This window comes from Arabidopsis lyrata (genome assembly GCF_000004255.2).
Source record: "Arabidopsis lyrata subsp. lyrata unplaced genomic scaffold ARALYscaffold_6, whole genome shotgun sequence".
Classification (NCBI taxonomy): domain Eukaryota; kingdom Viridiplantae; phylum Streptophyta; class Magnoliopsida; order Brassicales; family Brassicaceae; genus Arabidopsis; species Arabidopsis lyrata.
The window spans coordinates 2,390,536-2,405,461 of record NW_003302550.1 but is presented as its reverse complement, the minus strand read 5'-3'; the positions used below and the strand labels follow the sequence as shown (position 1 = coordinate 2,405,461).

The window sequence follows — 14,926 nt, the reverse complement described above, 5'->3', positions numbered from 1 at the left end:
CAGTTGTACTGGATTTGATAATTTCAGTTGGGATAAAGCCCAACCCCATAATTGATTCAATTACAATTGAATGAAAAAAGTGACACTTAAAAAATATATGGATAACGTAAATCCTATAAAATATCTTCTGGCTTTCCACAAAAAAAAAAAAAAAGAGATCCGAAAATATTCACAATTTCTCCTCTTTCTAATAAACTTTCTCCGTCTTTAATACTTTTCCACCTCCACAGCTCACAATATTGCAGATTAGGTCATGGACTATATATCCTCAAATCAACCTAGAATTCAACATTTCATAGATTCTCCGACTTTTTTCGATTTCACTACCAGTAATCCAGACCTGGCGCCTTTATAGCATAAGTTGGTTGCTCATTAATTAATTATTAGCATAGTTCATTCTGTTGAACCAATCTCCATTCTCCGGGCACACTAGCTATTTATTCATGTGATATTAGTTTGGCATGAATAATTTAACTCTTTATATGTCTTAAATGAAGGATATACAGCGACCACATATTTCGTTTGGGTTAGGTTTGCTTATGTGATATGAGAAGTGAAAAGGACTTTAAAATGTAGGAGAGTATTTAATTTTTCTTTACCTTAATGTTATAGAAAAACATTTTAAGACAAAATTGCATGGGATTCAACGCATAGCAAAATCCATGGAGAATTGTCTTATCACATCTGCGTTTCATGTGTATGACAATTGAAACTAAACAAATCTGTATTTATAAAAAGTGATAAAAGAGGAAATAAAAGAAGAGTCAATAAATATGGAGAGGAAAGTAATGGTTGTGATCCTTGTTTGAAAAATCGCTAGGCGCTAGTCGGGCGCTCGGCATGGGCCTAGCGATTAATCGGAAAATCGGATTAAAATCGGGGATTAATCGGGGATTAGTTTTAGGGTTATTTTAATATTTTTAAAATATATTAATCCAATATTGTAAAAATTTATGATTTTTATTACAAATTTATGATTTTTATTAAAATTTGAACACAAGTTATTGTAAAACATCACAAACTCTCCATTCAAATGATTGAATAACAAAAATAAAAAGTTTTTTTATACTTGCAATCTAAAAAATAATCGGGGTATATAAGATTAGGCGGAAAATAATCGGATTAGGCGGAGAATAATCGGGTTACTGATTTTTTAGGGGATTAGTCATTAATCGAGGCGGATAGGGTGGGCCTAGCGATTAAGCGGGGAGTAATCGGGGCTAGGCGGGGATTTTTAGAACAGGGGTTGTGATAGAAACTCTGTGAAATCAATGTAAAGGAAAAAAAATCTAAAGGTCCCCCACAGAAAGAAAAGGACAGTTTACACGAAGAGTCACACTGTACTCTGGCCTCACATGAAACCCTAATTACTTAACTCTATTCACTTTTTTCACTCAATGTCCTTTATTATTTTACCACCTGACCTGACTCTCTCTCTCTCTCTCAAGCCCTAGACTGTCAGACCTATTATATAGCTTATACCAGCTATATTCCATATCCCACGCTTTCTTCCGAATCTATTTACTGGATCCTTCTCTTTATATGATCCCAACTAGAGCATCTCTTAATCAGAATTTATGTTTTTTGTGTATTTAGTTGGTAGTATTAGTTTTTTAATGGTATACGTACGAAACCAATGTTTGATCCTACTTAGACTGTTCATGATGGCATGTATGCCACGTTCCAAACTCAAACATATGTCTTTTCTTTTCATTATCATACATTCATAGATTATTGTGTAACCTAGATATGCACACAAGATTACGTACGTTACCATAAGTTTTGTTCCAACACAGTTAACTTAGTCCCTGAATCTACATGATTCATGCACATGAATATGCGGCCTCACATTACTTTATCAAATTTTATTTTTATTTGGTTTTAAAAGTTAATCATAGTCACTTTAACTTTGCTTTTGAGTATGATTTGACTTGTAAAAATCATATCTCCGAAAAGTGGTCTACAAGTGTTGTTGGAGTAGAGATCTTCACCTAGTGGACGTCTACTTGTACGGCTAAACATAATTACCTAGTTCAAGGAAACAACTCCTCCAACAAAGTTTGGTTTCAGAGCTTCTCAATCATCATCCCAATAGATTCCTCTTAACTCTTTTAATTTTGGGATAATTCTCTTTCAAATAGGAATTTTTTTTGTAAAGTCTTCTGGCAATAGATTAACCATTTAACAAAAAAACAAAGAGTTTAGTTTCGATTTAGCCAAATACATAATTCGGTCTCTATCACCAATTCTATATAGTTTTTGTCACATTGTATAGTCACAATTCAAAAGATATGATTGAAAGCTAAATAGAAAAATCGAAATGTCACACTTGATTGCACAAAACACACATTTTATCAACATTGATCTCCAATTCACATTGGTTTTACATTACACTGTATAATAAAAATCCTCTAATTGTTTTTGGGAGACGACGCCGTTTCAGCTTGAGAAAGGCTTCGCCAGAAACCACCACTGTAAAATCTGCTCCACATCTCCTTCTCTAACGCAATCACAGCCTCATCTTCTTCTTCTTCCTCGTCATCTCGGCTCTCTAATGGGTGAACAGCGAATTGAGAACTCCCTACTTTACCAAGCTCTCCACTCTCTAAACACTCCTTTTTTGCTAATCTTCTCCGTCGTATACGGCGGATTGCGCGGCGGCATAGTCCACGAGGGAGCTTGTACACAGCGAGAACGACGAGATTCACGACGCTACAAGGGGCGCATAGACATAAGGCGGCACAACTCGCCGTCGTACCACCGCAACACTCAGCCGTCGTAGATCCTCCACCACATAACGACGGCGTTGATAGACTTCGACGGAGACTCGGTTGTTTCACGCTCAGAGACATAATAAATCTATCGATCAATCAGAGAAAATGCAGATCGATCAATATCAATCAATCAAAAGTCAAAACATAAATCTATCGATCCTCTTCGTCTCTGTTTTCACCAATTCATATAAAAAAAAGCCAACTTTTCCGAGAAAATCGCCAAGAAAATCTCAGATTCCACAAAGGAAGAATTTTGTTCAGAAACGAAAGAAGAATCGATGATTAAAAAATGAAAGAGAATCTGAAAGGGTTTGTGGTTTTAGGCTTTTAGTCTGATCTGCTTCACTCTTGATTTGGGTTTATGTTTCGGTTACGTTGGCTAGTGTAGATGACGACGACCACCATGAATCATATATTTATTTATACATACAAATTACCTCTGTCGATAAATGAAACTATTATCATTAAGCATTATTTAGTTTCTTTGGATTATATTCTATATATTGTTTTAAATGATAATATGCCACATAATTGTTCTTGTTTATTCAGTTGTGATCTTGAATAAATATATTATCTTATCTCTTTATTTTTAACTAATCATTAGATATTTTATAAGATAATATCATTACCACTGGATAATTATTCTTACTAGCAGCACTTTATATAGATTTACTGCTGGATAATGCAAAAATCTATCATTACAACTGGATAATGCAAATGCATTTTATAATAAAATAAAGGGTGTGTGATTTTCATAAAATTACACAAATATATTACCAAATCTCAGAAAAACATAGACACTATTTATAACATTGATAACACAAACTTTGAATATTGACTATTGACTAATAAACTTTATTATTTGACTCTATTAATTGTGCAATAAATTTAACTTTACCCACGTCAAAACATAACAGTAAAAAGAGTATTATGTGGAATTGGACCTTTATATAAGTCCCATGAAAACAAAAGCCCATTATATCAAAACAGGCCCAATTTTTAGGAAAACAAGAAACGATGCCACGCGGTTCACACCTGTCCCTGTCTCTCTCTCGCTTTTAATTTTTCCTTAACGCCGAAGGAAAGTATGGACTATGGGAGAGAGAAAACGGAAAGCCATTTTTAGCATAATAATCATTCTCGCTTTTTGTCTTTGTTTTTCTTCATTGAAGATAAGTTTCACGAAAAGCTCTGCTTCGTCTCTTCTACGACGTTATGGGTCTTCTCTCCAACAGGTTTTTGATTTTCTGAGAGAATCTTTAGTTATTCTACTCTACCATCAACATCTCAAGAAATTTGTGTATCTTTTGAACAGAATCGATAGATCGGGTTTGAAACCTGGAGATCATATCTACTCCTGGAGAACTGCTTACATCTATGCCCATCACGGTATCAATTTCAATTACTTTGTCTCTCTACTAATGAATTTGGCAAAATTTAGGAACTGTGTGGAGTTTATTGATGAATTAGGGTTTATCTTTTGAACGAGATCACTTATCGAATCCTGTAATTTTAAGTGATATATGCTTATTCCCTAAATAGCTTCCCTTCCCACATATGATGCTTGTGTAATGATATGTTTTATTCCCAAATGTTGTGACCAGAGAATGGTGTGGAAGCTATGTCTATAATGTTGCTAATACTTTTGTGTGTAGGAATCTTTGTTGGAGATGATAGAGTCGTCCATTTCACTAGAAGAGGCCAAGAAGTTGGAACCGGGACTGTTCTAGATCTTATACTTGTGAGCTCAGGTCCATCCCGAAACCACACGCATTGTCCAACGTGTGTTCCACCGAACGAAGGTCACGGTGTTGTTTCCTCATGCCTAAACTGTTTCCTAGCCGGTGGTGTCTTGTACCGGTTTGAGTATTCGGTCAACGCTGCTCACTTCCTTGCCAAAGCGAGAGGAGGAACCTGTACACTTGCTGTCGCTGATCCGAATGAGATTGTTGTTCACCGGGCTAAACACCTCCTTCAAAACGGATTTGGATGCTACGACGTTTTCAAGAACAACTGTGAGGATTTTGCTATATATTGCAAAACCGGATTGCTTGTTCTTGAGGGAAGGACAATGGGACAGAGCGGTCAGGCAGTGTCGATTATAGGTGGACCAATTGCTGCAGTTTTGTCCACGCCGATGCGGCTTGTGACTACAAACGTTTATGGAATGGCTGCTACTGCGATTGGTGTGTATTGTGCGAGTAGATACGCTACTGATATTGGAATGAGAGCTGACGTCGCGAAAGTTGAAGCAGAGGACCTCACAAGAAGGCTGTCGTCAGGACTTTTCCAAGTACTTGAACCTCCATTGGCAGTCATAGCTTTACCAAGCACGAGTTAATAGATAAGCTTAAGCTTCCCCAGCTTATCTCACTGTTGTATTTTTAGGTTTGCCTTACTTCTAAAACTATTCAAATAAGAACACTGCTTTGTAAAACTTTAATATTTCTTATATGTAATTGATCATGGTATGATGCAAACTTATATAACTGTGTTTAATAGTAGGCAAAAGGGTACCAACTAGGCAATTAGTACTAAACCATAGAAGAAGAAAAATAAATTCAGAGGCTACAAAACAGACATGGTTTCTGAAAAATCCCAAAATTTTATTTCCAAACTAAAAATTGTTGTTGATACAATACAAAAGTTTCCTTATTTATTCATTGAAAACGAGATGATTTTGATCAGATTCGTAATTGTTGCAAGCGATTCTCTACTTCAGCTTCGGCTTTAGCTTTAGCTGCTTTGGCTTTCTTTTTCTTTGCTCTACGTATAGCTGCAAGTTGCTCAATCCTCTTCATCCCAGTTTTGAACATCATCTTCACCAAAAGCTCAGGTTGACCTCTCACGAAATACTCATGTCCAAATTCCCACTGTGCAGACCCCTTAATTCTTTTAAAGCCATAAAACTTAAGTTCGGTCATAAACTTTAAGTAATGTTTGCCAAATTCTATCGATTTCGGCAGAACCTCTCTCTGAAGCCCTTCAAGATTCCAAACGATGAAGCTATTGTTGCTTTTGCTCCACGAGATGATTTGATCCAATGATGGATCATCCACGACATTGTATATGTTCTTGTAGAATGAAGACAACATCCTTAAAACACTTTTCAAATCAGCCCTACTGCTGCAAGAGGGGGAGCATTATTTTATTTATAGATGAGGAACATAAGTTATTGACGGTCAAGATATGATCATATTATTTTCAACAGTCCAGATTGATATTACAAAGTCGGTTTCACATAATTGCCATGTTTGGGTCGCGCAAGTTTCCTTTCTTATATCTTGTTTTCATTATGATCCTCCAATTAATAGTTTCTTTCGTCTCTGGACCTATGCTTTAACATATTTGAAAATAGGTCGAAGACGAAGATAACCTACCTAAATAGTGAAATGACAAAACACATGTTGAAACCACTATTTAGCAGCATTTTGGGTCGATTTCTTTTAATTTATTGGCTTTATAAGTATTGAATAATCAAATTATAATCATTATTTACGTACTTTGGGTTGGTCTAGTTCATATTGTCGGTAATTGAAGTTTGGTTTGACTTGCCTTGTGGTTCGATTTTCTATGTTTACCTTCAGATTTATCTCATTGTTGAGTCATATGGGTTCTTAAGGCATATTAACTCCCATAGTAACGGTTAAGAAGCTCAAAATGAACATTAGAAGCAACAAAATTTCATAATGTGGGATACTTAGAAAGCTAACATAGCTAGTTAATGTGATGAGAAGACCAACCACACATTCATAAAAACTTGAAATAACACCAAATTGTTTCAGGAGAAAACAAAAGAAAACTAGCCAACATGATTCTCGCCTTCCTCTTGTCTCTATCCATACTACTCTGACAGTGCCGGACATTTGGTTACACAAGTAAAACAGCGTTTATACATCCGTCGTTCTCTGGATTGTTTGTCACTTGAGCGTATTTCCCTGAAGTCAAATTGAAGAGAGAGTTAAGACTCTGAAATCAAAATTATAGTTTGCACCAAGGTTGTGTATATATTTTGTCACTTACCCCAGACAACCTTTCCAGCTGGTGTAACAAGACCAAGCTCACTCACATTGACCTGAAAAATCCATTCCCATATTGAGATATTTGCGCCTTTAGACAACTTAATATGTACAGATCTTGGAGACTAACCTCGATGATTGTTCCCCTGGTCATGACACCGAGTGATGTATACATGGGACCGTTAGGATTCTTCTTAATTCCGATGATCTCAAGACAGAAAGTGCATTTTAGTTCAGGGTGAGTGACGTGGGCCTTGGTGAAACGCAGACCGGATGGACGAATGAAACGCTCGTACTTTGGAGGCTTCCTTGTGAAAGCAGGTCCAACAAATGTAGCTTTTGTAACCATCCTCTTCCACTGTTTTGCTGTAGTTGATGCAAAAAGAGAAAGCATTTTCAGTAGTTGTAAGCATCTATCTAACACTAATAAAACCAATCCACAAAGTAAAATCACATTTCAGGGACTACAAGATTTTGAGATTGGCAGCATTAAGTAGAAAGCATTATTACTCAATCTAGTCTAGAGTCATTTCCTTAATCAATAGCCTCTGTATGATGATAAGTGTTTGAACATAGAGTGATAACAAAACAAACAAGCAGCAAAATCTGGAATCCGAAAGAAAGTACATACTTTTCCTTTTTCCAGATCGGATCACTCTGAACATTTCATCTTCAGCAACTGGACGGACCTGTAAAAGGAAAAGGCTATTAGCTGCCAAGAGAGAAGAATTCGAGCTTTTACCCATTTGTTAGAGAAGGAGTACAAAAGCAGAGAGATTTCACCTTTGGTAAAGGGACTTCCCATTTGCCAGCTTTCTCTTTCCTTTTTTGTTTAATGGTGTTGCTAAGAACCTAAACCCAAAAACACACCATTGTTAATGTAATGTCTCACCAAGTTTCACAATTATAAATATCTCAACTGAAAAAAAAGAAAAACAAACCTTGGCACGAGTGGTGTCTTCACGATCAAGAAGATAAGCAGGAACAGCTCCTTCCTGAACATTCTCATCAGCCTTACGCCTTGATGATGACTCTTCATGCATTTTCAATCTGTTGTGTTAAAAAATCAAACCCATGTAAGAATCTCAAAGAAACAGCACAAGCTTTAGCTTATTTCAATCTACATAAACCATATTCAATTATACTAGTAAACAACTTTGGCCTAATGATAGATTCTCAGAGAAGAAGAGGAAACACTTACGTTTTCTTCATGAGAGCTTTCTCAGCATAGTTTTTCTTAGCAATCATCTTACCCTTGATACCTAGAGACTGCAATTAAACCAAAACAGAAGAAGATCAGCAAAAGGAAGCTAAAATAGTTGGAAAAAAAAAACACAAATGAAAGAAGAAGAAGAAGAAGAAGAAGAAGAAGAAGAAGAAGAAGAAGGAGAAGAAAGGAAGAACCTTCTGAGCCATGGCGGAGCGCTTGTGAACTGCACGCGCCTCCTTCTTGCGCAAGCGCTCGTGGTGATCGAGGCGATATCCATTCCTCTTAATGTGCAAATCTATGTAATCTCCCTGAGGCTGTTTTTCATCAACCAAAAGAAGAAGAAACCACAGAAATAGTCAGAGATCAAAAGCTTTAAGCTGCTATATCTGAGAAACGAAGGCTGTAAGAAAAAAAAAAAAGAAACGCCGGCGGCGGAGAACGAACCATGGTTGCTTCTAAGCGATCAGGCGGTGAGAGAAAAAGAGAGAGAGAGACGGAAATTGGACGGGGAGAGAGAGATTCAGAGACTGCGAGCTAGGGTTTTATCAACGGGTCGGATATGGGCTTTGTTATCAAATGTTAATGGGCTTCATCATTCTTTAAAAGCCTATCACTTCAGATGGTATGATGCTAAATATTATCGACTTTTTTTCTCTTTAGGAGTTAGTTCGAACTTTCAGTCTTTGACTAAACTATGGTCTATGTAGTATGTACCAATATATATAGCGTCTTCTGCAAGATCCAATGTTGAACATTCTATGTGACGAAATGAATCCTATGTTGAACATTTTGGCCAATCCATGGTGTAGTGGTTGAAAGATTTACTTTAGTCTTCGGAAATTGTGGTTTGAATCTTCCCATTGCGGTTCAAACAAGGTTGGCTACTGGAACCAAAGCTTGTATAAGCATGTTGGATGCTTGGTTTAATGTATAAAACCTTTTTTCATGTGAAGAAGCATATCCCAGTTTTGATGATAGATAAGTCTTTTCACTCCAATTAAACCAAAATTCTACATAATTGCCATCAAAATTGGTTCTTTCTCAAACCAACCAAGAATAGTCATATCTTTTGCATCATTTGTAAAGAGAGCACAAATCTTTTTATGTTACAGTTGTAGAACTTTATTATGCGAGTAAGCTTGTGGATGCAATCCTAAGTCGTTCTCCCGCAATTTTCATCATATGCTTTCCTTCTACAGTCAAGCTCGTGCTTCGTGAGGACTACACACAATTAAGAGGTGATCAGCACATGGTTTTGCAGTTTGCAATATCGATAAGAGAGTGGAGAAAATGATTACCTGCAACGTGATAACGTTCTGCAGAATCAAATCGATCTCGGACTTGAATGATGATATTATCTTCCTAACTTTGACGTCATTGTGCATCAGCAGGATCACAGAGATTATGCATTGTATTAAATTCAATGAGTTTCGACCACTCTCCCTGTCTTGTACCAATTCTAGCGCATTTGTGTTTTCACTAATCATTGATCGCATTCTTATCAGAACCTGTTCTGTGAGTTTGGAGCTCCGGTTGAACAAGAAATAGCAAGGTACTAAATAGTAGAGACATGTTTGTATGTAAAGGTAAGAGTTCTCCTTATCTTCTGGTATACACTGCAAGAAGAGCGCAAGAGATGTGTCAATCCCAGGATTATAATGAAACATTTAGGACCCAGCAAAGTTTCTAGAAGGGAAATGCTTACATTGACTATGTCGATCATATATCCCGGTAAGAACTCACTTAGAGTGGTTACACTCCTTTCAGAAAGTCTGGTAGGGGTAGAGTCCAACACGCAGATCATCCTGAGTATGGCACACCCATTGTCCAACGCAGGCTTCAAAATCTATACCAAGAAGAACAACATCTCATTAAGTATTTGCAGTGCTATTAAATGAGAATGTATAACCATTTAGATATAGCATTATCAAAAGACAAACTTACTATTTGTTCGAGTAAAACTTTCTCTACAATCTGAAGGACAAGAGAACTATCACCCATTTCTGACAAACATGAGCACACAAGCTTTGTAACTTCTTTAAATGTGCCACAATATGTCTCCCGCTCATTACACTCTATCGGTGACTGTAGTTTCTCTGCATGCACATAAAACCAAGGTAAGCTATCACAAAACATAAAAGCATGATTATCTCTCAAATAAGCTCAAAACCAATTTCTTCAAAAAAGTTCAAAAGTATTTTTCTTAAGCCCAAAAGAGAAAAACAAATCTAGCAGGTACCTGGGACAACTTTGAAACGTGCAATTAAGGTGATAAGGAAGCTAAAATGATCTGTAATCTGGATATATCCAGCTCTATAGGCAGTGTGACGAATTTCCACTATCCGATACAACACAGCTGGTTCAAGTTGTGGGTCTGCAATTTACGTTGAGTCGAGTCAACTACCCTTTTCTTGCATTCTATCATCAACGGAATCCACTTTTACAGTTGAATAAAAGCATCAGGAAATAAAGTGATACTCACATAAACAGCATGAAACTATTGCTTTCATCATAGGGGAGCTGAATTTGTCTGTGGTGAAGTAGTAAAGGAAACAGAGAGCCAGTTCTTGGGCTTCCCGAGGGAGACTTGCAAAAGGTCCACCGGGCACATCACCTGTACAATTTAAAAGATGAAGAAACCAAGAAGCCCTATTTCAGTTAATGACACTAAGAATCTAATAACACGTTTTTTGTTTTGCAGCAAGAATTGCACCTTCTCCCTGACAAAGGCTGAAGAAGTTTCTGATGTCATCTTCACATGTGGGGGAAGTATTCAGACACCCAACTCGCCTAAGGTCGAGTAAGAGTTGCAAAACAACCTGAAGTTAATTTCAAATTCGGTAGAAATGAGAAATGGAGAAGTGCTCTTATTTGATAAAAAAACGGGTCCATGTACAAAAGATTTTCGCCTTGAATGATCAAAGATTACTGGATTGACAATAAACTGTAGGTCATATGTTAGCACCTGGGTAGATACGGGATGCTTATCACCCAACTGATTAAGCAGTGATGGAAGTTTGTTGACCCAAGCCACCTGGTAGTTATTTACCGTTTGATCACTTGCATTGGGAAAGAGGATATCTCCATTCTGCAGATATTACAAGAAACAAATTTAGGATTCAATGTGGGTAAAAAGTTAGAATCGGGTTGAAACAGTCAGCCAATATCTAGACTGAATATATCATGAAAAAATTACTTACAGGGATAATCATGTCTCTAACAGTTGAAATGCAGGCTAATTTGAGTTCAGACTCTGGTTTGCAATCGCTGAAGGCAATAGTAAATGCCTGAAAAATATAAACGAAATACCAACAGTCATATATAAATATAGATGATCTTACTGCTAGTGCTAGCTATCAAAGGAACTGAGCAAGTATATATCCTCCTGCCTAGCTGAAATTACTCTAAGAATCTTAGACGAACCTGCAGAAGATTATCTCTCCAATCACGGTCCACCCTCAGAATAAGTTTTGGAACAAAGGGAAAGAGTGCAAGTAAAGTCTTTTCGTGAATATCTTTACTAAGCCTAATGCTCCTGGTGATCTGCAAAATAAATGTTCGCAAATCCCAGTGAGAATTTTTTTCCCCTTCTAGATTTGCAAGGAAATTAGCAGCTTATCAGATACAATACAGATAGAGTGACGGAAAAAATATACAAGTAAAAGTGTAAAACTAATCAGCTTGCGTTGATATATCAATGTAAAGTAATAAGAGCTAACCTTGCCTAGTAGTGTATTCTCAATAAATTCCAGAAATCTATTGGAAAGATCAGTAGGAAGGTGGCTCCATTCACTTACTTCCAAAAAGATTTCTGTCAATACACTGTTGAGTATAAAGTACCTTTCATCACCCTGTCAACAAACATTCAATTAGTGTTAGCAGTTTGATATAAAACTAAGAAAATCATAACATATAATCATAGGAAGAATACAAACAATGGCAGGGGGGGATTCTTGATAGAAGAGTAATAGAACTTTACTAGGCAGGGATACTATCAAATTAACTACTAACCCTAGGCTATTATTAATCATCTACTATATAGCGTTGTGATTCATACCTTTCCATAAAGATTGTTTTCTGGATTGAGAGGAAATGAACCAAGTAATTTTTTTAACAGTATTGATGCAATGTCCTGATCCAATATCATCAGAGTAACTTCTTCAGATGCAGGTTGCCATGCAGTCTGTCTTTGCATGTGCCTACGAATGGAAAACTTGATTGCAATACCTATGCTGCGAAATAGATGGTGTATGCAATCAAATGAATCTGCATCGAATCCTCGCGGAGCATGAATCAATGGAATGAAATCCTGGAAACAATTGATTAAGACTCCAACAATCTCCTTCAATCTCCCACAGACATGGGCAAAACCTGTAAGAACCCGTAGAAACTTGGTCAGAATACTGTAAACTTGTCGATATATATAATTAATGAATGGGTACAATCAAATTATCCAGAAAATTAAATCTAAGTGGCGACATTGCTACATCCAAACTATAAGATTAAATTGTGAGGAGAGACAACGGGAAAAAATGAAGGCTATGGAATTTTAAATAGGCAACAGTTACTTATATCTTCAAAGCTTTGCAGGGACAATCTAGAGGTCGTACTAGAGAGGAAGGGGGCAAAGGAAAACGGACTAATTGTACAGTTGTAAAGTGCATAGATTCAAGAAAACATGATACAAGCCATATACCAATAAGTTATTGATGAGAAAAGAAGACAGATGACACATACTAACACAATCTTTTGCAGCATCTTGCTCATAGGCGAGTAGTGTTTCATTCTGTAAAGGTCCCTACAGAAGAAAATAAGGGCATGTACAAAAAAACAGTTAGAAAAGGGAAAACAGAACACATTCCCAGAGTGGTTAGGCGAGTATTAAAAATCAAAAACATCTTACTACATACAAAAAGATCTCATAAGACTGCATTTATTCAAGGAAACTTGATGTCAAATGTTATCTATATTTAAAAATATTTAGGTCTCTCCAAGAGGTAGATTTTTTTATTATATGATTCCCTCAAATTTAAAGATATCGCTAAATTATTTATAGTCGTTTTCTAACAAGCTAGACACCAAAAAAAACAACAGCACCATATGCATTGCTATGCTACTTCGTGGCATTTATGAAACAAGAACTTCGGCATCATTCGGAGTGAAAGTGATTATATACCTTTTTTTGTGATTCGGTGTCGCTCTCATCACATGGCAACAGCGAGAGGCAATGTGCCAACCCAGAAAGCGCTACCTTTAGCTTGCTTTTATCTTGCACATAAAAATGATTTTTCTGTATAATATCTTTGTAGTTTTCGAGAATCTGCATACAGTAGCAGATGAAATTTCAGGGAACATCTTGCAAGACTAAAGTTTAGAAAGAAATACTACATGCAAAAGTTGGAAATGTAACAGTCTCTGTCATGTTCCAAGAGATCAAAGTAGACACCTTTTCAGCATCCAAGGAAAAGGTAGGCGGGTAGTTCTCCACAACAAGGTGGAAAAATTTGAAAGCCATCAAACGAACATCAATAACTGAACTAGCCATAGCGCTAAATATGTATGGCATCAAAAGTGACACCATAGGGCCCTGGTTATCCTGATAGATTCACACATAGAATTGACCGTTAGATATGACAGTAAACTATAAAAGACATGATCATATCAATATAGTATGCATAACCAACAGACTAGAAACCATAATAAATTAATAATTTCAAATTCACATCTTGCAGCTGATATTATGAAAGGGGACTAACACAACAAAGTAAGAGAAACCAAGGTAAGCGGAATGAAATAACAAGTGGAAAAAGAAAATAATCATACCTCTTTACAAGCAGGAAAGATGTCAATTTTAAATAGTTGATAAAAAGCATCTCTCACTAGCTTATCATCATCACAAATGCGTTCCCTGAGTTTCTGTATGATAGCATATTTATGTGACTGCAGCTCTTCTGGATGATTCTTAAAAAGGTCTTTGATACCATATAATGCATCTACACAGAGAAAACAAACATTGATCCACGGAACAACGTAGCAGGTTTCATATATTCCTAAAACCAAAAACATGTAATTAAACATAAGCAAGAAAAAAAAGAAGTACCTTTGCGAACTTTGGCATTGTGATGACGAGTTTGTTGCAGAAGCTCCTTCAAGGTCAAGCCTTTCTTACTTGTAGCTAAGCCACTCTTTTCAGCAGCCACACTTTGCTCAGGAAGTATAATTGCTGCAACATAAACAAAAGTAATTTTCAACCATAAGCAGCGAAGCTAATAAGGGAAGTTTGAAGAGCAGGAGAAAGCAGATACCTTTGGATTTAATCTCAGTGTTGGTTGCATTATTCGGTGGAGGTAATTTTCTCCCGAGCTTTCTCTTAATTTTCTGCCAAATAAAAAAATAAATCATTAGAACAATTCATCAAACACTTGAAGAAGAAGATTCATGGAAACTCGAAGAGAAGACGCACCTTGAAATCAATTCCTTTCTTTTGCTGCTTCTTTGCAGGAGCCTTGGAGCGAACCATTTGTTATATATCTTGTTGAGCTACGTATGAACCCAGAAGCAGTTTCAAATTAGCTTCTCCTGAAGCTAAGAGTTAAACAATCTCGCTGAAATATACCTAATAACGGAGACGAGGTGGTGGCGGCAGAGCGGCGAGAAAACTGTTTTCGGTTAAGGAGTTGGATTAAACCGGTTTAGATGCTTTTAAACCAAAATCGGCCAAAAACGACGCCGGTTTTGTGGTGGTGCTGAAGAAACGCCGGCAACAGATTTAAGAGAGGAAAAGATAAAAGCCACATGGGATTTAATTTAAGGTCATTTTTAGTTTTTTCCTTTTTTTTTGGTCAAATTATTTTAGTTATCTCAAGTAAAAATCTTATAAAAAAAAAAAAAAAGGAAATGGGCGTTTGACTTGTATTAAAAAA

The 14,926-nt window shown here is 36.6% G+C and overlaps 4 protein-coding genes across 4 annotated transcripts; 1 reads left to right on the top strand and 3 right to left on the bottom strand.

Moving 5' to 3' along the window:
* Positions 1 to 2,281: 2,281 nt before the first annotated feature.
* On the bottom strand, positions 2,282 to 3,222 carry LOC9309322. The gene has a single exon (XM_002871170.2). It carries the CDS (start codon positions 2,850 to 2,852, stop codon positions 2,412 to 2,414), a length of 441 nt encoding a protein of 146 aa, XP_002871216.1. The 5' UTR covers positions 2,853 to 3,222; the 3' UTR covers positions 2,282 to 2,411.
* Positions 3,223 to 3,886: 664 nt separating this feature from the next.
* On the top strand, positions 3,887 to 5,263 carry LOC9307286. The gene is made up of 3 exons (XM_021023187.1): positions 3,887 to 4,009; positions 4,090 to 4,163; positions 4,430 to 5,263. The coding sequence occupies exons 1-3, from the start codon at positions 3,990 to 3,992 to the stop codon at positions 5,113 to 5,115; spliced, it is 780 nt and encodes a 259-aa protein (XP_020878846.1). The 5' UTR covers positions 3,887 to 3,989; the 3' UTR covers positions 5,116 to 5,263.
* Positions 5,264 to 6,414: 1,151 nt separating this feature from the next.
* LOC9307284 (ribosome biogenesis protein NSA2 homolog) lies at positions 6,415 to 8,539 on the bottom strand. Its single transcript, XM_002871168.2, has 9 exons — positions 8,448 to 8,539; positions 8,198 to 8,317; positions 7,995 to 8,062; positions 7,735 to 7,843; positions 7,577 to 7,645; positions 7,425 to 7,482; positions 6,924 to 7,159; positions 6,798 to 6,849; positions 6,415 to 6,712 (listed from the first exon to the last, which is right to left on the bottom strand). Exons 1-9 carry the CDS (start codon positions 8,448 to 8,450, stop codon positions 6,645 to 6,647), a joined length of 783 nt encoding a protein of 260 aa, XP_002871214.1. The 5' UTR covers positions 8,451 to 8,539; the 3' UTR covers positions 6,415 to 6,644.
* A 430-nt stretch (positions 8,540 to 8,969) lies between these two features.
* Positions 8,970 to 14,777, bottom strand: LOC9309321. The gene is made up of 19 exons (XM_021022319.1): positions 14,467 to 14,777; positions 14,309 to 14,381; positions 14,104 to 14,226; positions 13,827 to 13,996; positions 13,450 to 13,599; positions 13,180 to 13,323; positions 12,741 to 12,801; positions 12,061 to 12,374; positions 11,723 to 11,854; positions 11,427 to 11,546; positions 11,204 to 11,290; positions 10,969 to 11,091; positions 10,717 to 10,822; positions 10,486 to 10,617; positions 10,243 to 10,377; positions 9,948 to 10,099; positions 9,709 to 9,849; positions 9,302 to 9,619; positions 8,970 to 9,224 (listed from the first exon to the last, which is right to left on the bottom strand). The coding sequence occupies exons 1-19, from the start codon at positions 14,521 to 14,523 to the stop codon at positions 9,129 to 9,131; spliced, it is 2,634 nt and encodes an 877-aa protein (XP_020877978.1). The 5' UTR covers positions 14,524 to 14,777; the 3' UTR covers positions 8,970 to 9,128.
* Positions 14,778 to 14,926: the final 149 nt, after the last annotated feature.